Source organism: Anguilla rostrata, chromosome 15, assembly GCF_018555375.3.
Source record: "Anguilla rostrata isolate EN2019 chromosome 15, ASM1855537v3, whole genome shotgun sequence".
Lineage (NCBI taxonomy): Eukaryota > Metazoa > Chordata > Actinopteri > Anguilliformes > Anguillidae > Anguilla > Anguilla rostrata.
In genome coordinates, this window is record NC_057947.1 from 12,516,898 (window position 1) to 12,539,728 (window position 22,831).

Consider the following 22,831-nt stretch of genomic DNA (forward strand, 5'->3'; position numbering starts at 1 on the left):
GAAGTATCTGAGTGACGTTCGAAGGTTTGTTGGCTGCTCCGTCCTCAGTCAGTGCAGATAAGCACAGGAGGGGGCTGATGAAAAATCTGCCAAAGTTACTCTTTAAAGGTGATTCTGTGAGGATTAATGACTTCTAGGAGATCTGCGTCTCCTCCCAGCTGGAAGCTCAGAGTTTGGGACGGAACAGTGCTGAATTAGCTAGTTTTGGGGGGAGACGGCCATTTTAACCCCCTGTATATGAAACTCTTTGAGGCTTCACTCCACTGTGGGACTGGACATTAAAGCACAGAGCACTACAGGATGCTAATAAGCCAGCAGCACAACTGTGCTCCACACTGAGGCCAGGTCGTTCAGCCCAGTTACTCAACACTGATTTATTCAGCTAAAGAGGTGATCAGATCAGCACCCACCTTTGCTTAGGTACACAGTTCAGCAATTCAGCTATAATAATGTTAATTCAACTCTTAACAGATAACATTTGGTCCCACGTTCCGGAGTGGGACTAAATGGTATCTGTTCAGAGAGGAATTAACACTGTTAAAGTTGAATTAACGCTGCACATTTTACTGTGTACAGCTCCTGGAGTGAAGGAAAGCATTGCCACAGCCTTTCGGAACCCTCCTGTCACCTACATGATCTCAGACCTGAAACAAACCCAGTGCATCAGGAGGAGGTTTGTTGCCTGTGCTTTGACAAAGACCTTGGGCGAAGCACGTCAGCATAGACGCCATTGCATTTAAATTAAGTTATGAATAAAACATGGTTGCTGTAAACGGTGCTGTCGAACCTCTTCTTCATTCATTCACTGCAAAGCAACCTTCTTTGACCCTTTTTTCCCTCAAGATTAAGCATTTTATTTGGCTCAAACCTAAGGATTTAAATGTAAAGAATGTTCTTGATTGTGCTGCCATGCGTGTTCACAAAAGCAGTGCCTCTGCTGGTAAGGTTGCCAGGTCTTTCTTCAGCATCTCTCTACACGTCATCGCCCAATTATGCCAAACCCTTTTAGTTTAACATCATTAGAAGGGCCAAAAATTTGCACTCCAAACACCAGCGTGGAGGGGGGCTGGGAGATGTGCCAGTGTGGAAGAGCACTGGGAGATGTGCCAGGTCTTGTGATGGGTGGCTTGTTTGCCAATCCAGTCATTAGTTTATTATTTTGATGCCATTTAGTTTAAAATGGGGAGAAGGCAGGCTGATGACAGAATGGATTATTAACGTCCGCTAAACCCAGTAAGCTGCAGTACTTATCCAAAGATCAGGCCAAAATGGGAGCCGAACCTGCAGAATGGAACTGCAACTGACTGCTACCCACAATGCAGTTTTGCCTCACATACCATAGGGAATCAATCAAATGGGTTATGTGTTTAGTTTCCATGTAAAATTAAAGTCCCTAAGCTAGTGTGTGTTCTTTTTGGAGAATTTTTTTTAAGTGTCCCTAGTTTGGCCACTGTTTATGCAGGAACAATCAATCATTCTAAACTAGGAACTGACTGTAAAACTTGAGATCTGCAGGGCATCCATTCACACAAAATCTCAAGCATTGCCTGCAGCTGAGAAGCAAAAGGATAAAGCAGAGATGAAAGACCTGAAATGCCTTTTTAAAGGGTGCGTGTGATCGTTGTTAAATCCTGAAATGCACTGAAATGCATGAAAAGTAAATGAAAATGTAAATGAAAAGTAAAGGCGTCTGTGGCAGCGTCTGTGGCACTTCTGGTCTAGCCTGGCCATTGTCTATTTCATATCTTTGGTGCCCCCTGCAGGCTGCTCTGACATTCATGCTCTTAATTAACTTTTAATTATTGCAGTACCCTGCCACAGCAGGGTCACTGTGATGATTAAAGGTTAATTAAGAGCAGGAGCTTCAGCATGCTGATAATGAGACACACTGTGGGGAAGTGAACCAGCCAGAAGAAGGGCAAATGATACAAACGGTGTAAACAACAACAGTCTGTCCCAACATGCACCTGGAGGCAGCTTTCTTTCTTTAGCCAATGCAACTGTGTCACTGCAGTATGCATACACCACACAGGCTAATTATGAGATGCTTTGCATTGTGGCTCTCAAAATTGAATAGGTTCGGATGGTGCACACGTTTAGCATCCACTTAAAAAAGTGGCAGTGTAATTGCGGCAGCCCCGAACCCCCCCCCCCCCCCCCCAGCCCCCACATTCCTCCCTACTAACAAGTCTGTGAACTTATACATAAAATAAGCTGATCAGGTCATCTACAGCACTGTACACACTTTAAAAATAGGTTTTCAAATTCAATGAAAACTTGTGATGCCTGAGCAGTAATATATCGTAAAGCACATTAAGGACACGTTCTGAATTTGTTACTTTGTGTTCCTGTTTATTTCCCTGCTTGTTGGTGCATCCGGCTGATCCAGCATCAGCGGCGTTGTGTTCAGGCTTTTTTGTGTTAGGTCAGGGTGGAAGGAGTGGCCAGGAAAGGGGAGTGTCTTTCTAAGGCTCCAAAAACTCTGAAGTTACACCCTTCCTTCCCTTACCTGGAATATAGAGCATGTACAGGGGAAAGAAATATGGAAGAAGCTCCATCGTGTTGTTCAGCAGTCACTCCAGATGAGTAAAATGGAAGTAGAATGAAGTATGGAGGACCCTTCTTCAGAGAGAGCTGGGCTGGGCCTAACTCTGCTTTCCGACCTGAGACGTATCTTTCTCTTTTCCCCCTCTGTGATCGTTTGGCACTGTCTGTCTGTCTGTGGTTGGGGCTGGCGTGGGGGTGGGGCATTTGGCGGGTGGCGCTGTGTAGGTTATGCTTCCCGGCGGGCAATGCTGCAGCAGTTACACGGAGTCAGTATGTACTCTCACGATGAGCACCACGTCACCGTGTACGCCTGGAACGAGAAAGGTAAGCGCACCGGCCGCTGGGCGCGGCGCGTTCGCGGTCTCGTCCCGGTCCGTCCACCGCGGTTTGCCGCCCGTCCCGTCCCGTCCCGTCCCCCCTCCGTCTGATGCTGTCCCGGTCGTCACGCTCGCTCGCGCTCATCTGTACGTCCGCCGTGCGTTTCTTGCTCGGCTGAGCGACGCGTTTGTCTCCGACCATGTTCATCCTGCGCACGCTTTGCACAGTCGACGTGCGTTTCCATGTTTGGCTGCACAGTCGTGCACATTTATCCCTGTTGTTCGCTGTTCATCATTTGTTTACATTTATTACAGGGTGCATTGTGCAATGCCTGCATAAAACCGATTTCAATTTCAATTTAGTACCCAAGGTTTCAACTGAATTTGTGCCTGTGAAGGGTTTTTGATATGGGACTATGACATGCCTACCTGTGCTTAGTAGAGACATGTGCTTGTGTTATGCTGTGTGTCTGCAGTTAGGCCGCTGGGTCTCTGGATTGCTGTTAAAGAGGGGAAGGGAAGCTTTCGCATTAAGCCTTACTGAGCCGTCGCCATGGTGAAAATCATCAGTCTCTCCCTGGCAATATGCCGTTCCCTGCTTCCTACCTCTGCTTGCAGTGGTCTCAGCTAAATCACTGGCATCAGTCACGTCACCTGACAGTCAAAAGTTTATTAATCAGCATTTTAGGGAGCTTAAATGTGTTATACATGCTGTGTGTGTGTGTGTGCGTGCGTGCATGTGCGCGTGTGTGTGCGTGCATGTGTGCGTGTGTGTGCGTGTGTTCATGTGTGCGTGTGTGTGCGTGCATGTGCGTGTGTGTGTGCGTGCATGTGTGCATGTGTGCGTGTGTTCGTGTGTTCGTGTGTTCATGTGCGTGCGTGTGTGTGTGTGTGTGTGTGTGCATGTGTGCATGTGTGCGTGTGTTCGTGTGTTCATGTGCGTGCGTGTGTGTGTGTGTGTGTACGTGTGTTCGTGTGTTCGTGTGTTCATGTGCGTGCGTGTGTGTGTGTGTGTGCGTGTGTCTGTGCGGCCATGTGCGTGTGTGTGTGCGTGCATGTGTGCGTGTGTGCGTGTGTTCGTGTGTTCATGTGCGTGTGTGTGTGTGTGTGTGCGTGTGTCTGTGCGGCCATGTGCGTGTGTGCCTTGTTTCTTTTTCTTTGCATCGTTGCCTACGCTTGCCACATTCAGACTTTCCAGTGTCTCTGTTTTTATTTGGGGGAATCACAGCCATTTCCAGAGTAGCATAGCCGTGGTGTGAAAGTGCAGGCCGCGCCCGTAGCTAAAGCACGTCTAACCCAGTGTGTCTCCCTCCCGCTCGGGGCCGCTTACCGGCGCCCCCTGCAGAGAGCCGCGAGAACTCCTTCAGCCGCTCGCGGAGCTCCAGTGTCTCCAGCATCGACCGCGAGACCAAGGAGGCCGTGACCACGCTGCACTTCATGGAGTCCTACGCCCACAAGACGGACGCCGCGCCCACCCCCTGCCTGTGGGTGGGCACCAGCCTGGGCGTCGCCCTCGTCCTTGCCCTGTCTGTCCCTGCCCAGGAGGAGGAACGATTGGAGGAGCCTGTCACCGTGACACCCAGCGGTGAGCCCCACCCAACTCTATTAGAGCCAAGCCCCAATGACCACTCCATACCAGTCTAGAAGAGGCAAGCCCCAGTGATTTATGAGTAACAAGGTGTTGATCTTCAGATGAAACAGACATGAAACTTCAGTTGTGACTGTATGTCCTTGTTGCCTTCACTGGGGTTTATCACGTGAAGCATGTAGACACACACTCCCTTTCCCTTGCAGCTAAATATTCCACATCATATTGCTTATTAAACTATGTTGTAGCATACACTGTGTTCCGTATACAGATGTTTGTTAAACATGATTGTCAAACATGACTCTACCTGTCTCCTAGGTTCTCTCACAGAAGAGAGACCAGAGGTCTGATATCTGTCTTTATATGCTAATGCTAACTCCTATAATATCCCTCTGCTCACTCCTTGGTTTTCCAGGCGTAGTGCTGATGCTAAAGGGGTCCGTGTTGATGTTTGGCTCATTGGACTGTGGGGGTGCTCTGATCCCTGACCCGTACGAGGTGTGGATGGACCCGCATGCCCCAGAGGACCCCGACAGGCCCCGAAAGCGCAAGCTGGTGACTGCGTCGCCCGGCTCGTCCCAGGACATGGCCGGAGAGGGCCACCTGGCGGTGGTGTGCTCAGAGCGGCAGGCCAAGGTCTTCCTCATGCCGGCGCAGACCTGCCTGTTTGTCCACAACATCACCGAGTCGTCCTTCGTCCTGCGGGCCGACGTGGTGTCCGTCTGCAGCAGCGTCGGCCTGGCCTGCTTCTGCGCCAACGGGCACATCATGATGCTCAGGTACTGACCCTACCCTACTGACATCTGATGCCCACTGACCCTACTACCTCTACTAATCCCTACTGACCCTTACTGACCCTACCAACTGCTACTAATCCCTACTGACACTTACTGACCCTACCAACCGCTACTGATTCCTACTGACACTTACTGACCCTACCAACCGCTACTGATTCCTACTGACTCTTACTGACCCTACCAACTGCTACTAATCCCTACTGTCCCTTACTGACCCTACCAACCGCTACTGATTCCTACTGACACTTACTGACCCTACCAACCGCTACTGATTCCTACTGACACTGACTGACCCTACCAACCGCTACTGATTCCTACTGACACTTACTGACCCTACCAACCGCTACTGATTCCTACTGACTCTTACTGACCCTACCAACTGCTACTAATCCCTACTGACCCTTACTGACCCTACCAACTGCTACTAATCCCTACTGACCCTTACTGACCCTACCAACCGCTACTGATTCCTACTGACCCTTACTGACCCTACCAACCGCTACTGATTCCTACTGACCCTTACTGACCCTACCAACTGCTACTAATCCCTTCTGACCCTTACTGACCCTACCAACCGCTACTGATTCCTACTGACCCTTACTGACCCTACCAACTGCTACTAATCCCTACTGACCCTTACTGACCCTACCAACTGCTACTAATCCCTACTGACCCTTACTGACCCTACCAACCGCTACTGATTCCTACTGACCCTTACTGACCCTACCAACCGCTACTGATTCCTACTGACCCTTACTGACCCTACCAACTGCTACTAATCCCTTCTGACCCTTACTGACCCTACCAACCGCTACTGATTCCTACTGACCCTTACTGACCCTACCAACTGCTACTGATTCCTACTGACCCTTACTGACCCTAGCAACTGCTACTAACCCTTACTGAACCTACTAACCCCTACTGGTGCCTACTGATCCTACCAACCAATACTGATCCCTAGTGACCCTCTCTGAAACTACAGTCCCCTAGTGTCTCCTACTGATCCCTAGTGTCTGCTGCTGACCCTTACTGACAATACTGGCCCTACAGACCAAGCCCTGCCTGGCCTGCTACTATGCCAACAGCCATGGCATGAGGATCAGGTACTGATCCCAACCGGACCTCTGTCACACCAATGTCCCAGACACTCTGTGCTGTGTTATATTTTTACAGGGTGCTGTGTTATATCTCTACAGGGTGCTGTGTTATATTTTTACAGGGTGCTGTGTTATATCTCTACAGGGTGCTGCGTTATATTTTTACAGGGTGCTGTGTTATATCTCTACAGGGTGCTGTGTTATATCTTTACAGGGTGCTGTGTTATATCTCTACAGGGTGCTGTGTTATATCTTTACAGGGTGCTGTGTTATATCTCTACAGGGTGCTGTGTTATATCTTTACAGGGTGCTGTGTTATATCTTTACAGGGTGCTGTGTTATATCTTTTTCACCTGAACTGATGGAAGAGTTTGCAGTGATGGAAACAATTCAGCAATATTCAGAGATGTTAAATGTTAAAATTGGTTATCGTGTGGGGGCGAAATGTCACAGATGTCGCATGCAGTTTGATCTCGGGCCTGACTCACAGGATGTGCGAACGTGTCGCTCTGCTGAGCGCTCTCTTTGCGCAGTTACAGTAATGAGAGCAGTCACCGTCGCCTTTCATTACAAACTCCTACCTCCAGCCTGCATGTGGCTGTGCAGCACCCCGATTTGATAGGCAGCTCAAGGAACACTTTTCTGTAGTGCTCAACTGTCTTTTTCCTTTTTGAATTGCAGCCTGCCAAGCTTGCGCCCCCTGCTGGACGTAAACTACCTGCCCCTAACGGACATGCGCATCGCCCGAACCTTCTGCTTCACCAACGGGGGTCAGGCTCTCTACCTGAGCTCCCCCACTGAGATCCAGCGCATCACATATAGCCAGGAGATGTGTGACAGCCTACAGGTCAGTGTGTGTGTGTGTGTGTGTGTGCGCGCGTCTGGGCCTGTGTGTGTGTCTGTGTGTGCGTGCCTGTGTGTGTGTGTGTGTGTGTGTGTGTGCGTGTGGGCCTGTGTGTGTGCGTGCCTGTGTGTGTGTGCGTGCGTGTGAGCCTGTGTGTGTGTATGTGTGTGTGCGTGCCTGTGTGTGTGTGTGTGTGTGTGTGTGTGTGCGTGCATATGGGCCTATGTGTGGGCCTGTATGTATGTGTGTGTGTGTGAGTGTTTACAGTAGAAAGTAATCATCACATATCATTACCCATTTTGTCACTGTGAAGGATATAAAATAAAAATCTACATGAAATTTTGTTTTGCTTAACTGTTTGATCTTTCGGAACTAGCATGATCAAATATAGTGCATAACCTTTTACATTTACCCAGCTGCAGTCATACTGATCAACCCTGCAGCAAAGTCTTCGTTCTGAATGACCTCACTAAAATTCCAGCTGGATTAAGCATTATAGAGAACTAGCTCCATTTGTTTCCCTGAATGTGAGTGAAACAGATGAATAATGTGACCCTCCAAATAAGTCTGGAATAGTGGAACTGAAACTGCATATTCATACAGTGTCTCACCACTGATCACACGCACACATGCACGCACACACACACACACCCGCACCCACACCCACACCCACACGCACACACACACACACAGACACACACACATACTCTCACACTCACACATACAGATACACACTTATGAGAAATGATGCTGTCATTGGAGTTTTCCTACCCTCTGGTAGGCAACTCCTTATGATTTCAGACACAATACTGATGTGTGGATTTAATTCTTTTTCACATACAATAAGATGGAACTGAGGTAAATGTATAAAGAAGTATAATGCACAGTAAAGACAGAGTTTGGTTCCATATGATGCTGTCATAGTGGCCGAATAGTAAGTGGCGGCATGTACATACATACACTGTGAATGCAGGTAATTTCCCAATCTTTAATTATCATAAGTTATCAACCAGCCAATTTACAACATTCATTATCAATGATCATTAATAATATTCAATTAAACATTTTTATTTAATCAAAATTTTAAATATTTTGCTTGTGAAGTGTAATAAAATTGTAATACGAATTATATGGCTATACACTGCCACCTTCTGTTGGACTGACACACCATCTTTGTATAGAACCATATCTTTTTTTTTGTTGTTGCTTTCAAAGTAGATATTTTCTCTATCAGTGTTTCATATTGCAGCATCTGCTGTCATACCACAGTCACGCTGCAGCCGCTATCATACGGATTTGCCTAGTCATGCAATGTCCCTAATTCCCGTTGCCATCTTGGCTCACTCTCATGACTGTAGGGAGGGGAGATAGTTAACACAATCTGCCTCATCCCTGCTGGGGGATTTAGGCGATAAATAAACAATGGGAGTAGTCTGGGCCGGACCTAGTATGGTTAAAGGATCATTCTGAACGTGGAGGTGCTTTCATTTAAGAGAAGCCAAATGCTAGAATCAGAGAGAGTCTGCTTAACAGTCTCCTGGTACCATAATAGTCTCCTCTGAGTATTTTTCTGACTGTTTTCAAAGTCTTAGAATTCTTTAGATAGTGTGTTATTTCTTAGTGCATAGTGTATAATATCTGCCGTATCTTGTATCATAAATGAAACGGTTCATATCATTAAAGCTGTCTCTTCACGGGTATTGCTGATTCTCATATTGTGTCATGATAAATTGTTACCCAAAGTACAGTGCATCCTACATACGTGCATACGATGCGCAGGTCTGAGTGGCTGAAGCACTTCCTCACGCACAGGACGAACGTTCATTTCCTCTGCCAGCATAGAAGGACTTGACCTTAAATAATGATTAGGCGGACGCCTGGCAGTGGAAATAGTCTCACTCTCCAGAGTACCGGGTCTTGCCACCAATTAGCTCATATGAGCACTCCCCATTCAATAGGCCTATATGCAAACTTGCTCTGGCATGCAAAATCTCTTGCAACAGGTTTTAAAGTCTGTGGAGTCAGATAACACGTTTTCCTCACTCTAACCGATTGAAATGCCAGCTTATTTCCGTAACTGATTAGTTCATCATTTACAGGAGATGTTGGGGGAGCTCTTTGTCCCGGTGGAGACCCCCGAGGTGCAGAACAGAGGCTTTCTCAAGGGCTTTTTTGGTGGGAACGCCCAGACCTTCGACAGAGAGGAGCTGTGTGAGTGACGTTTTGCCACTTTACCGCTTCACCACTTCCTGTGTGACAGCAGCGCATGATCTCGCGCTCATGATCTTTCTCTGCTCCTCGCACTCTCTGCATCCTTATTTCTCTGCTTCTCTCTCTCTCTTAGTCTCTTTCTCACTTGCTCACTCTCTCCCTATCTCTGACCCACTTTTAGTGCTGTTGACTTGTGTGACACGTATATACATTTGTGTTGAGAAATAAAATGTGCTCGGTTCAACTCAATCATAAAATCACATTTTCAACTACAGCCAATAATTTCAGAAACAACATGAAATGTTGAACTTTAAAAAGAGATTAAAATAAGTAAGCAAGCGCACTCTGATATAGCTTTGGCTGTGAGTGCTTCAGGCTGGGCTCCTCAGCCCAGGTTCTGGCCTGCTGCTGGAGGTCACTGACTGGGGCTCTGTCTGTCTGTCTGTGCCCCAGTCGGAGAGGCCGCGGCAGGGAAGGCATCGCGGAGCCTGGCCCAGCACATCCCGGGCCAGGCCGGGATGGAGGGCATGAAGGCCGCAGCCGGGGGGGTGGTGGGGGACCTGGCCCGCGCCCGAATCGCTCTGGACGAGAGGGGCCAGAGACTGGGAGAGCTGGAGGAGCGCACTGCGCTCATGATGTCCAGCGCGGAGATGTTCTCCAAGCACGCCCACGAGGTAGGGCCACCGGGGGGATGGGATTAGGGGGTTAGGGATGGGGAGACTGCACAATTACAGGATAGAGGGATGGCTGAAAGCCTGAGTACATACACTGTCTGTCAGGGCTAGGGTTCATCTGAATTCAGTTCAGCAAATTTTGAACAATGAACAAATTCAATCAATGAATTAGAAAAAACATGCCTGTAATGTTCTATGGAATTTAAAAAAATGAATTCAATTTCAGTTCATTTCTTGAATAGACTAAGCTGAATTGAAGTTTACCCCAATTGCACTGTAGGTATTCTGTCAACAGAAAGTGATTGTTAAAAGTGACTGGACCTTTTTAATCATTCTGATCATTCTGTGCTATTCCCTCTCACAGCTGATGCTGAAATGCAAGGATAAGAAGTGGTATCAGTTTTAAAGGGGGTGGAGTCTCCTCTACCTTCCGAGACCAGAACTCAGAGCAGGGAATGGGACCTTCACTCCAACAGACGCACCGCGCTGCCTGTGCCTGCTATTCCCAGCAGCACCCTGTGCAGGGTTTCCTGTGGGGGCGGAGCTGTTCTTCCCAGCAGCACCCTGTGCAGGGTTTCCTGTGGGGGCGGAGCTGTTATTCCCAGCAGCACCCTGTGCAGGGTTTCTTGTAAGGGAGGACCTACTATTCCCAGCAGCACCCTGTGCAGGGTTTCCTGTGGGGGCGAAGCTCAGCACAGAATGAGGCTGTGGACAGAGGGTGTGGAGACATGGACACAGACCGAGGAGGGGACTGTGAGACAGGACCTCACCTCCATCTTCGTGCTGGACTATAGTCCAACTGTCTGTACAGGGATCCTCTCTCAAGATGGACGGACACTCTGAAGCTATAAAATCAGTCCGATTGCATGAAACAAGGTGGAGGAATTATATATATATATATAAATATAAAAACATAAAACTGCCATATTAGAAGCAGCATGTTACTTCAGATAAAGTTTTATTTAAATGTGTTATAAACCAATTACAAAAACGAACCATAGATAAAAATAAAGCCCTTTCTATTTTTTGAAATAGCCATAAAAAGAATAAAAAAAAGAAAATACATAAATGCATAAAAGGCCAAAATAATCTTGGTCTGGTGGGTTTGTTTTTTATGTTTTAAGAGTAACATTTTAAACAGCAGCTGTTTTGCTACACAGTGCCACTATACACACTCAATGCTCTTTGCAAGAACAGACCCAGACTGGACAGACCGTGTGAGACTGTGTGAAACCTGGATTTCACTTGGTTGCAGGTCATTCATTCTCTTGTTATATTGTTACACTGTCCACTTTATTAAGCTGTCATCAGAAATTTTTGACTGCTGTTAATTGTCATTAACATGGCTTCGGAAAATGTTTAATCCCCCGGCAAAATATTATAAAAGTTGTTGTAAATATACAGTCTTGAAACCAAAGGTGATGAAGAGTAACTGTTTTGTTACCAGAGATTTCTAAACATAATCAAATTTAATGTGCCATAACATCGAGGGGCGGTCGATACATGTAAACTAGCAAATGGTGACGTGGTAGAAGTAATGCAGTTCCTATGGATTTAAATAGCCAATCACTCAAGCTAGCCTTTAATGAACGTCTGTTTACGTTTTGGTTTTGTTTGTCACGAACTTTATTTCTTTATCCATTGTTTTTCCTGCTGCCTTTCTTACATGTAGCAAGTTTGGTGAGTAGGTCTGTTTCACCCAAGTCAATGAAAAACGCATTTGTCTGCCAAAGCAATTAACATGAATGACAGGAATTAGGAGTATATTATTCAATATTCTTGTGAGATGGTCAGGCATTTCAAAATCAATGGTGTCATTCAGAGTTATGTTTGATTGTGTTTTATCATTAATGATTGTGCTTGCCTGCTGCTTATTCATTTATATCCATTACATCAGCATGGGGAAGTTTGTAGGTGCCATTTTAATGGATATATACAGTACTACATATATACACTGATCCTATTTCTTAAATACAAGATATATTTCTAATATCTGAGAAATATGAGTTGAATATATGAATTTGTATGTAAATGGAAGGCAGTGGTGAGGAAAATGGCAACCACAGACGCTGCAGTCTGCATAGATACACATTTGGCTCTATGCTCTCTTATCAGAGGTTTTGTGTGCGGTTGTTTCGGTTTTGCGCATATCACTGTAGATTCTCAGAGAGATAAGCCCTTCTCCCATAGTTCATGGTGATAACCGTGAAACTGTAAATGTTTGTGAATAGAATGTTCGATAATATCTGTAATGTATATGTTGAACAGATCAATATTAGTGCATCATGTGTTTAATCTCCAATGAGGAGTGATTTTGGCACAAGTACACGATAGAATTTGTTTGCAAATGATCTAAAAGTGAAAATGTCTTTTATCCGAAGGTCTAAAATGGCTGAAAGCATTACAGTGCCCCACACCCCCACCCTTTTGACCAAAATAATAATAATAAATAATCCAAAGGAACTATCAGAAATGATAAAAACCACTATGACCCCCAATTTATACATTTTACACAACTCTGGACCACACACACCCTGAGCATTATCACAACCCTTTTTGTTTCTGATTCAACCTTACGGGTCCTCAAATTAAACACATTATGGTTTATAGGTACTTACAGATACCACATTCTCTTTCATGGACATTACAGCATGACTCATAGGCTTTTAAACGAAGATATAAACCTTTACTTGATTCCTGCCAAACCAGAGCAATAGCTCTCCTTAACTCCACAGATCACATACAGGCTTGGTTTGAGATGGTATGCAGCGGGCAGTCTGTTGTACTCCTTAATGAAAAAGAGAAGAGTGACCTTGCTTCTGCCCCTGTGTTCTCAATGAGCTGTAGACTCGCTGTGTCACAGTCTGTGGTGGCTATCTGTGACAATAACAATAGACTGGGTGTTTCTCTTGATATTTTCAGTAATAGAGTGTAAAACATGGGGAATTGAGAATTGCATTTCTCAGGATTGTCCTATATGGCTAATGTTCCCGTTTATGAAAGGTATCATACCTGATATTCCGGATTCTATGAAAGTCACTGAAACGGGATCTCTGTCTGTAGTTGCATTAATGGCTCATTACCTGGTTTCATGCAAAATTTCAACAAAGGTTTGTCTTGTTTAACTGGATTCTGACATCTTCTGTTCTTGTTGATATTATAGTAGTGTAATAGAGGTTACTCAAAAAATTATGGAAATATGTTGATGCAGATTAAAGCAAAATAAACATAGATTGATGTACACTCTTTGGGAGACTTTGTGTTCTCTTTGTTTTTGCAATGATCAACTTTATGGCCAATGAGCATCAAGGTCCTGTTCTGCTAAAGGTTTTTGTTGAGATTAGAATGGAAGCATTTGTTGAGACATCATTGTTGTCTAGCACTGATGTTGAAAACAGGAAATGGTTTATATGAGTATGAAAGAGTTTGAAGGGTATGATTTCATTGCGCCGGTCATAGGGCTGAAATGTTGTAGTTTGAAAAAGTACTTTATCCAGTTCAGTTTATAATGATGCTCTGATTCTGAAGGGGAAGAAAGTTAAAATAGTACATAATAAATCATAATAATGGTTCAGACTGGTTAAAACAGTTGCTAATTGGTTATATTATGTCAAATACTGGCAAATGACTATTTTACTATATTGTGAATAGACAGCTAGCTATACTGGCTTATACTGATCTTCATGTAATGTGTGATTTTACAGTTTTCTCAGGAGTGGTGCACGTTGAGTCACACTGCAGTGAATTTTTCTCCAGGTTCAGACCTGAGAATCCAGACCTTGAAATGAATCTTACTATTTGATTAATGTTGTTTAGAATGTCAGGTTATGTGTAAATGGAGTTATACAGGTTTTTTTTTCTTTCTATATGCAGTATTATTAATTTGTGACAAAAAAGTGGCCAAAGCATATTCTGTCTGATCATGCTACAAAGTGTAAGTGTGTAAGGAATTAGACTACCCTTTACAACCTTTCATCCTTTCACAGGTACTGCAGTGGAAATATAATTGATCACTAAATGTAAAAATAAGTGTAAATCTTTTGCTTATTTACAGTCATGTTGTGAAATGTGTGGACCGTGTTATACCATTTTTTGAATGGCTCTGATTCAGTGTACTCCCTTACAGAGGCCAGGTGATGTTTTATTATGGAGCAGGCATATGATTGTAGTGATCACCCCCACAGGAGAAATGACCACGCTCATAAGAGGTGATAAAATGAAAATGTTACGTATTAATTTTGTGACAATTTATGGGGATTTTTATCACTACAATAAATGGACCCACACAGCTGTGTGCGTATGTGTGTGTGTGTGTGTGTGTTTGGGCATGTTTATATCTGTGTGTGTGGACACATCTGTATCTCTGTATATATGGATGTGTGTAATTCTGCATGAAGCTTCCCCTCGCAGATGAGGCAAATGAAACCTTGCGAAATGTCACACCCAGCAATCGCGAGCGCCTGTCTCTTCATGTGAAAATAAGTGTGGGGCTTTACCGAGGACACTAAACAGAGACCAGGATTGGCAAAACATGACAAGCAATGACATCTTTCTGGTCCTAACACTTACACACCTTTGCCACAGTTTCCGTAGCAACCTGCTCTGTAAGATCCTGTGTGACATGCAAGGGTGGGTGTTCTTCAGCAGAGACCTCTTATTCTCTACTCGTTTTACAGGAAGATCACGTCTGCACCTTGGAGAGCCACACATCCAACAGCACGGGAAATGCACAAACGTTTTGCAGAAACGTTTCACTCATGATGCCTGGAAAGTTTTGACACGATCGAGGCAGCCTCCTTTACCCTTTCACCAACAGAAGAGTTTATGTGTTCTGCAGTGTGAGAACAACACAACAGCAGAGGTGTAAGTAACACAGGTCTTATAAACAAAGTTCTGTGAAAGATGTCTTGTGGGGTTGCAGTGGACTATTCATATTATAGAATTATCACTGTAGGATTAGTGAAAGAAGCCAGACGTGTCTGTATTTTAGCCAAAACAGCATTACAATGGTATAAATTATCGAATGTCGTATTTAACTCAGTTGAGCTTACCTGTTCATAAAATGTTCCCTGTAATTGTATAGCAATATCAAATACCTCTGGAGATTCCAGAAGACCACAGTTGAGATAAATTAAGGTAATGTAAGGTGGTTAGTATTGTATTTTCACAATAATTGTGTTATTTTTTGTTTGTGCAATGTCTGTAATGGTCAAATAGCTGAAACAGACGATGGTTGCAAATATAATTATTTTAAAAGTAAATGGTGGTGAGTGTCCCAAGTACCAAGGATTTAAAAAAACAATAATAAAAAACATGAAATTTCATAATCTAGGTCTTTATATACAATTTCTTAACTGGAGATCATTCTCACTACATAAAACTAGGTGGTGTAAATCTGAATCTGTCTGTGACTGTCTCATTCACACTCTTTCTGTTGCAAAATCATATTTGGGCAAAGTTCCTCTCAAGAGGAGGCAGTGCTGTGTAACTGTCGATGATCCACAGTAGATGGCGTTCCTAATGGTTAGTATTTCTTTATTAGATAACATGAATTTGAAGTGGGGTTTGATGTCATTTTACTCCTCCTATATTATTTTTATTTGTATTAAATTAATTTTTAGAGGCCATGCCTCAGTTTATCCCCCCAAATTAAATCTAAATCTGTAGAAGACTTGTCTGAACCTTTTCTCCTTGCACATAACATTGTGCAAAATAAGTAATAATATAAAAGTGCCTGTATGTAAAATCAGTATGTATGTGTAGTATGTAATAATGTTCATGAATGGATATTATTAGCAATGCTAAGGAAATGTTCTGGGCTCCTCAGAAATCTTATTTGGCCAGATTTGCTTCCTGTTTCCTGTCTTTTTCCACCATTGTTTTACTATGAGGAAACGACATTGTTTGTTCCACCATGTGGTTTCCTCATAGTAACTGCCACTTAACAGAGTGAAACTGAGTTTTTTTTTCATGGTTTTACAGCTTGAACTTTCCATAAGTTTCCTGTATTTCAAAATGTAAAACATATCTTGAGAGAGGTGGGCGGGAAACTAAAAATGGAAAATGAAATTGCAGCAAGAAAACTGCCAATTGCCAGCTGCCAGTGATTTGGGGAGAGATCACTAGGGGATTAAAGTCAAAGCCAGCGATTCGCTTCTAGAACCGAGTCAGGAAACCTCTGAAGAAGATAACATTTCAAAACCTGTTCACATAGCAGAAACAACCTGCCAGGATACAAACTCTGACTCACACATGAAGTAACGTGTCATTTTGGGCGGTGCTACATGGATGAGGAGGACCGAATCCATACCCGAAGAGCACATGAACAGAAATGGGACACAAGGCTGCTGCAGCGACAACACCTCTGACAGCTTTACATCTCTTTCTTTTATTTTGTACAACACCCAGGCACATGGAGACGTTCTGCTAGGCTAAAACACCGAGTCTGTGGTATTCAGGACATGGTCTACGAGCACACTTTGGCTGTTGTGGTTGTTGCTGTTTTGCTCCAGGAGTGGCTTTGTGAATTCAGAGGTACTTTTTAAAATAACATTTTTTCTGTTTGTCTGTTGCTGTATGGTTCAATGGGTCTTTCTCCCTCTCTTATGAAGCACTGGTTCTAATGATTCCTATACCTAGAAATGCAGTTAATGCTGTTTTATCTTTGCATGTCTCACCCAAATGCAGGCGTGTGTTCCAGCTCTGTATTGTACGCATATAAAGCTTTAGATGGGGAACGTTTCGTGATGCAGTGTGCCTCTCCACACCAACCCTATCTCTTTAACAAATCTGGGGTCCTGGAGCGACGCACAGAATGGTTCAGGCATGAGGGAGAGAATAAGAAAGAGCTTCCTGGGGTGGATGACAGCATTGTGAAAGTGGGGAATTCCCTGTGGTTCTCTAAGATTACTGAAAGGCACTCTGGGAACTATTCCTGTTATACCAGGTAGGTAAAACTTTAGAGATTCTTATTCATGTGTTATACATTTAGGGTATGTGTAATGGATGGAGTCCTTACCCAGGAACACGACCCATTCATTGATTTCCCTGCGGAGTCTTTGCTGCCCTGTTTCATGACTCCCCTGGGACTTCAGGGGGAGATGTGAAACAGAGTGTGATTAAAGAAAAATGCTACACTAATCAAAAAAGTTCCAGGCACAAGCACAGTGCTTTTAGTAACACTGCTGCAACATCACAGGAACGTCACAGGAACGTCGGCTGTTGGTTGGGGCAGAGAGGGTGTGCTGCACTTCCTGGTTGATGTGCTACAGAGGAATAAGACTGCTTGCCATGACTATGGAGAGAGCGAGGTGACCCTGATTTTGGGACAAGGAGGCAGCATCGTCTGCCCAGATGTGAAGTGCTATACTTCAGCTCCAAAAGGAGCCATCAGGTGGTACAAGGTGAGCACACACCTGTGCAGATAAAAGGTTAGAGCTGTGCTATACAGCAAATACAAACAGCAACCGGTCATTTTACAGGTAACTAATGATTCATTATCTGCGATATGCAGTACTCCCTTTCTATGAAGCATGTAAGCCATTTCCAACCATAGTCAGCTTGTGGCTTTCGTCCATATGACTATTTTTCATGTATTCTATGGACAGCAGGGTCTCTGTTCTACATGACACTCAGTAACCATGATATCAATGACGGCTGCATTATTTAATACTTTACAGCCAGTAATAATGGATTGTGTTTATGTGGTGCCTTTTCCACATGGAACTTTGGCTTTTGTGGGGTATTGCTCATTGAGAAGTATGAAATAATGAAAAAATTCTGCACTTTCATTTTTTCAGAATGCAGTCCCTGCTGAGAAACTGAGCCCTAGCCATGTAGAGCTGCAGGACAGCCAGCTCTATCTGATAACTGTCTATGAAGAGGATAACGCTAACTTCACCTGCGACCTCAGCTATGTGGATGGGCTACACTGGACCGTCAGGAGGACTGTGAGAGCCAGAGCAATACGTAAGAGATCCATTTTTACTCTGTTCTCCTTGTTCTGTCTATACTCCACACCTCTGCATATACAATACAGTAGCTAGTAGCAGCAGCTCTTTATTCACACTTTTGTTAGTATTACCATTTGCATAACTACTTGCTGTGTCCAGGTGCACAGAGAATAATACTAATAATAATAAAAAAATTTAAACATGATCTCTGCACATGATTTCCTGTGAGTTCTGATAAAGTTCAAATAGACCAAAACATTGATTTCTTGTCGACATCAATAAGGCATTGCCCTGCAGGCATTGACCAGTCAGCAGGTAGCAATGTCAAGACCAATATCACATAAGTGCATAATGCCAGTTAAGTGTAAAGCAATGCTTTAGAAAAAGAGGCCTTGGTTTTGAGACTGTGTGAAGAACTTACTAAAGGATATTAGTCTGAAACCTGAGAACTATTTACCGAAGCTGAGATCAGGTGAGAACACCTTTAATAGAGCTGTCAAAAGCCAGTTGGCACACCAACCAATCCCTTTATATTGCATACTTTTCCTATTGACAGCGCAGGACATCGAGGACCTGCCCCACATCCTGTATCCCCATGGTAACGAGACAGAGGAAGCAGAGCTGGGTACGGTATTCTGGAACCTTCCACTATTCAGTATTGTATCATTCAGTATACAAGCAAAGCTCTTGTTTTTGATAATTTCATGTTCTTATCTGGGTCAGAATAAGGTAGGTTATGATTTTTGGTGTGTGTGTTTCCCTCCCAGGAAAGCCACACATACTCACCTGTAAGGTGCAGTTCGGCTTTGAGAGGAACTCCAGAGCACTGATCACATGGTGGGTCAGATACCATGACAACGGCAGCATGGAACCTTTGGAGATGGGCTCTCCTAAGTGAGTTTCAGGAGTAAAATAGCTAATGCTCAGCTTTGTAACAACTGTCTATACTGTACATTATTTACAATTACTCTGTACTCATGTTTCACAGAGAAGAGAAGGTTGTATTTTAAAGTATTTCTATATTGAGTGATACGTGTTGAAGAGTATGTCTGTGTCTTTATTTCGCGAATGAAAAACAATTCTATATGTTGACACACTGTTTTTTCGAGAGTATGCCAACCCTCTCAATATTTCATAAGGATTCAGGGAATGTGTTTTGTCTGCAGTAGTGAATGTAATATGTATCCATGACCGGTTGTCTTGGGTCCAGGAAGGTGGGTCCAGGAAGCTTCTGGGAGCAAATACTCAATCGTAGTGCGCACCTGCAGCAGGTGACCCACAGGCACCTGGGAGCCACTTTCATCTGCCGGGCACGGAACTCCAGAGGCAATGCCACCGCTACCATAAGACTACAGAGAAGAGTTGAAGGTGCTATGGCTGGTTATAATAATAATAGTAATATAATAATAATAATAATAATAATTATTATTATTATTATTATTATTCAACTGTTTTAATTGCAGTTACTTGGTTCTTATGCAGTGTAGTGTTGCGAACCCCTGTTTTTTATGAATGTGCTGCACAACAGGGGAACAGGGTAACTGTGGGCATGCTAATCCCAGTTTGTGTTGGTTCTGTTCCAGTGGCTGGACTCTTACTGGTTATTCTGTGGCCTGCTGTCACTGTGATGATTGTGACAGGAATCAGCGTTTTAGTGCGGATTTACTGGCTGGAGATTTACCTTCTGTGCAGAACCTACCTCCCACTAGAAGAAACAGTTTCAGGTGAGATGGCCACTAACGTGAATGTGACCATGCCATAGCGTATGGCTGATATCTCTCTCCGAATCACTCAATAATAATTTATTACATTTTTCATGTTTATTACAATTTATTACATCTCAAAGAGTGGCTGAAATGAGTATATCAAGCAATAACAATACCAACTTGAAACTCCACTTATAGCACTGCAGTGTTTACTTACTAACTTGCTCTTTATTTCTCTTTAAATAAGTGAAATATTTACTGACACAGGTCATTGAAATATAACAAAATAACAAAGGAACCCACAGTAATTTACTAAGCATATACTGAAATGGGAGAGTGCACAAGGAATACATGTGGTGAGATGAAAAAGACTGTTTATCCCCTGGACTACAGCTCTGATGTTTTCCCCTCTGTTTTATATTTTCTTTGTTGCCCGATGTCTGGGACAGTAGGAAAGGAGTATGATGCCTTTGTGTCATGTGTGAGCGGCTCTTCCTCAGATGAGGAAGACAGCAAACTGACAGGGGAGACCCTGGGGCTGCATCACCTCCCCAATGTGCTGGAGAAACAGTACGGATACAGGCTGTGTCTGCTGCAGAGAGACCTGGTACCTGGAGGAGGTGAGATCCGTACCCAGCTACTATATCTCGCTCATACAGAAACTTACAAGGGCTCAGGACACTGAAGATCTTAACTGTAGCATTAGTATGTTAAATGTGTCGTTCTGTGATGCAGTGTACGCAGAGTATGTGCTATGGTAGCAGTCATAGCAATAGCAGTATTACCAGTATTAACAGTAGCAGTATTAGCAGTAACAACAGCAGTGTCAGTAGGAGTAATAATATTAAATGTGTTATACTGTGGTGCAGTGTGCATACAGTAGAAAACATGCTGTTGTAGCAGTGTTAGCAGTAGCAATAGCAGTGTCAGTAGGAGTCGTAATATTAAATGGGTTGTTCCGTGGTGCAGTGTACACAGAGGATGTGGTGTGGTCCATGCAGAGGAGCAGGAGGGTGATCTGTGTGTTGAGCTCCTGCTACCTGCGTAGCAGCTGCCTGTTTGAGCTGGAGACCAGCCTGGAGGCCCTTCAGCATGACAGGGGGCTCCGCCTCATCCTGGTGTGGAGCAGCCCGGCCCCGCCCTGCCTCGCAGCTCTGCCCCTCCCTCCCACGGTGAGGCGGGCCCTTAGAGTCTTACCTGCGCTCCACTGGAGCCCTTCCCATGTCAATCCCTCCCATTCCCCTTTCTGGAAGACCCTAAAGCGGGCCATGCCGATCAGTCCCCTCCCACCACCATCCATCTCTGCACCAAGCCCCGCAGGGGCTCACTGGGGAGAGCCCTGAGACATAACTATATACTTCCAACCATCTACACACACTCTCTTTCACTGTGTGTGCGTGCGTGCGTGTGTGTGTACATGCGTGTGCATGCGTCTACATGTGTGCAAGTGTGTGTGTGTGTGTAATGGGGTTTTCGAAGGAACTACATAGTTCAAATTTCAAACCCCCACCTGCACTTGAACTCTCTAGGAAAACCACCAAATATATATATATACACACACACACATGCACACAGGAAGCCATAGCTGCATTTCTAAATGTGTGAAGTTTTCCATCTGTCTCTGGTGTTCACTGGAACTTGTTTATAACTGAACAGACAAACTGACATTCAGTTTCTCAGAATGATGTGCAGGCATTGGGCAGTACAGTTTTGGGTCCAGTTTTTTTTCCTACTGTCATAATGTAACACTAAAATGAAGAACTGGAACAGTAAGTTGTATCCTAACATAGATTTACCTGATGTATTTGAATATTTAACTTCCTTGGTTCAAAATCATCATCATCATCACCATCACAATCATAATCATATTATCATTCTTTTAAAAATGATTTTATTATTTATTTGTTTTTTTCTTATTGTTGTTATTGGTGATATATGGGATAGAAATGAGATTAAATCTTGGAATAAAAATGAAAAGGACAGAAGAGGCTGCCATAAGAGGCTACCAGACAACTGTCTGAATACAGTTAATGTGGAAAGATACAGAACAAAGTACAACTTCATGGTAGTGATGGGCAAACTGAAGCTTTCTGAGACAATGACACTTTTGAAGCAATTGTGTTGGTTGAAGTGTCGGTGTCATGAAGCATTTAACACCTGCTTCTCTAGTGACATCTGCTGGTTAATAAATATGCCTTTACTCTTCACAGCAGTCATAAATTGTAATGAATGAAACACTACCGCTTGACTTTTGACTGTAAAATTCAGTTTTTGAATATCAATGCTATAGCCATGTATTCTCAAAACCCTCTCCAAATGAGTCTATTCATTAAAAGTGTTGTACAAATGAAACGTGTCATAATGCTGATGAGATTAAATAAACGTGCTGTGTGTTTCATGAGCATAATGCAATCATATCGACCAGTGCCTCATCTATTTCCTCTTGCATGCCTGGTAAAGGAGAGCAAATTGCAGTTTTGAAATAATTTCAAAATATTTTCACCTATTATTGAGCCATATTAAAAGATTGTCCTTTAGCTTTTCCCCCAGCTCTTTGTAGCATTATGGAAAGTATATTTACGTTAGCACACAGATAGGTTACATTTTTATTCACATTGTTATTCCTATTATTAGTAGTCACACTATGAGTATAATTATAGTTTTTATTTTTTCAGTGCTACCTTGCATAAGAGGTTTGCTACCTTGATTTAACACAGATGAACAGTATTAGCCTATGCACTCACACATGTGAGGAACTTTTAGCTTCGTCAATTTGTTTATTTTACAGGTTTCAATTTGGCGATTCATTTTTGGAGCTCTGGAAGGAGGTGATCTGGAATCAGACGATTAGCACAAATACACAGAGTACACCCAAATAGAGGTTCATTTTAAATGAGTGAAGAAGCTCTGATCCCAGATCTGTCATATTGACAGACTAGTTGAGTAGTGTGACAACACAAAATGACAGGCGTCACTGTAACGTACCGAAGCTTCGGTTTCTGCAATTACGTAATTTGAAGCAAGCCTCGGGGCAATACCACAGACGGATCTTTGGCAGTACTTCGAAACCCGCCATACGAAACAGCGGTGATTTGAAA

The 22,831-nt window shown here is 43.7% G+C and overlaps 2 protein-coding genes across 20 annotated transcripts in view; both read left to right on the top strand.

Moving 5' to 3' along the window:
• LOC135241075 (syntaxin-binding protein 5-like) overlaps positions 1–13,323 on the top strand; it is a 99,207-nt gene extending 85,884 nt beyond the window's left edge. For 6 of the 10 annotated variants that reach the window (XM_064311189.1, XM_064311195.1, XM_064311193.1 and 3 more), the window contains 6 exons: positions 4,210–4,449; positions 4,868–5,231; positions 7,028–7,193; positions 9,290–9,401; positions 9,855–10,075; positions 10,440–13,323. In XM_064311189.1, coding sequence (XP_064167259.1) covers positions 4,210–4,449; positions 4,868–5,231; positions 7,028–7,193; positions 9,290–9,401; positions 9,855–10,075; positions 10,440–10,481 — 1,145 coding nt within the window. In that variant the 3' untranslated portion in view covers positions 10,482–13,323. Of the gene's footprint in view, positions 1–2,772; positions 2,872–4,209; positions 4,450–4,867; positions 5,232–7,027; positions 7,194–9,289; positions 9,402–9,854; positions 10,076–10,439 lie in introns of all 10 variants that reach the window. The other 4 variants (XM_064311187.1, XM_064311188.1, XM_064311190.1 and 1 more) reach the window with 1 other exon arrangement.
• A 1,219-nt stretch (positions 13,324–14,542) lies between these two features.
• On the top strand, positions 14,543–22,148 carry LOC135241076 (interleukin-18 receptor accessory protein-like). Of its 10 annotated transcripts, XM_064311202.1 has the most exons (13): positions 14,543–14,938; positions 15,159–15,211; positions 15,534–15,598; positions 16,484–16,609; positions 16,763–17,021; positions 17,274–17,478; positions 17,875–18,043; positions 18,584–18,652; positions 18,795–18,921; positions 19,238–19,395; positions 19,611–19,751; positions 20,183–20,353; positions 20,703–22,148. In XM_064311202.1, exons 4-13 carry the CDS (start codon positions 16,537–16,539, stop codon positions 21,074–21,076), a joined length of 1,746 nt encoding a protein of 581 aa, XP_064167272.1. In that variant the 5' UTR covers positions 14,543–14,938; positions 15,159–15,211; positions 15,534–15,598; positions 16,484–16,536; the 3' UTR covers positions 21,077–22,148. The 10 variants fall into 10 exon arrangements, with proteins under 10 accessions (XP_064167272.1, XP_064167273.1, XP_064167275.1 ...); XM_064311203.1 differs by lacking the exon at positions 15,534–15,598; XM_064311201.1 differs by lacking the exon at positions 14,543–14,938 and having other exon boundaries at positions 14,945–15,211; positions 16,058–16,609.
• Positions 22,149–22,831: the final 683 nt, after the last annotated feature.

Coding starts and splice junctions, on each gene's coding strand:
- LOC135241076 (XM_064311202.1), top strand. CDS start 16,537: ATGGTCTACGAGCACACTTTGGCTGTTGTGGTTGTTGCTGTTTTGCTC. Junction 16,610..16,762: donor GTGGCTTTGTGAATTCAGAG/GTACTTTTTAAA, acceptor ACCCAAATGCAG/GCGTGTGTTCCAGCTCTGTA. Junction 19,752..20,182: donor ACTAGAAGAAACAGTTTCAG/GTGAGATGGCCA, acceptor TGTCTGGGACAG/TAGGAAAGGAGTATGATGCC.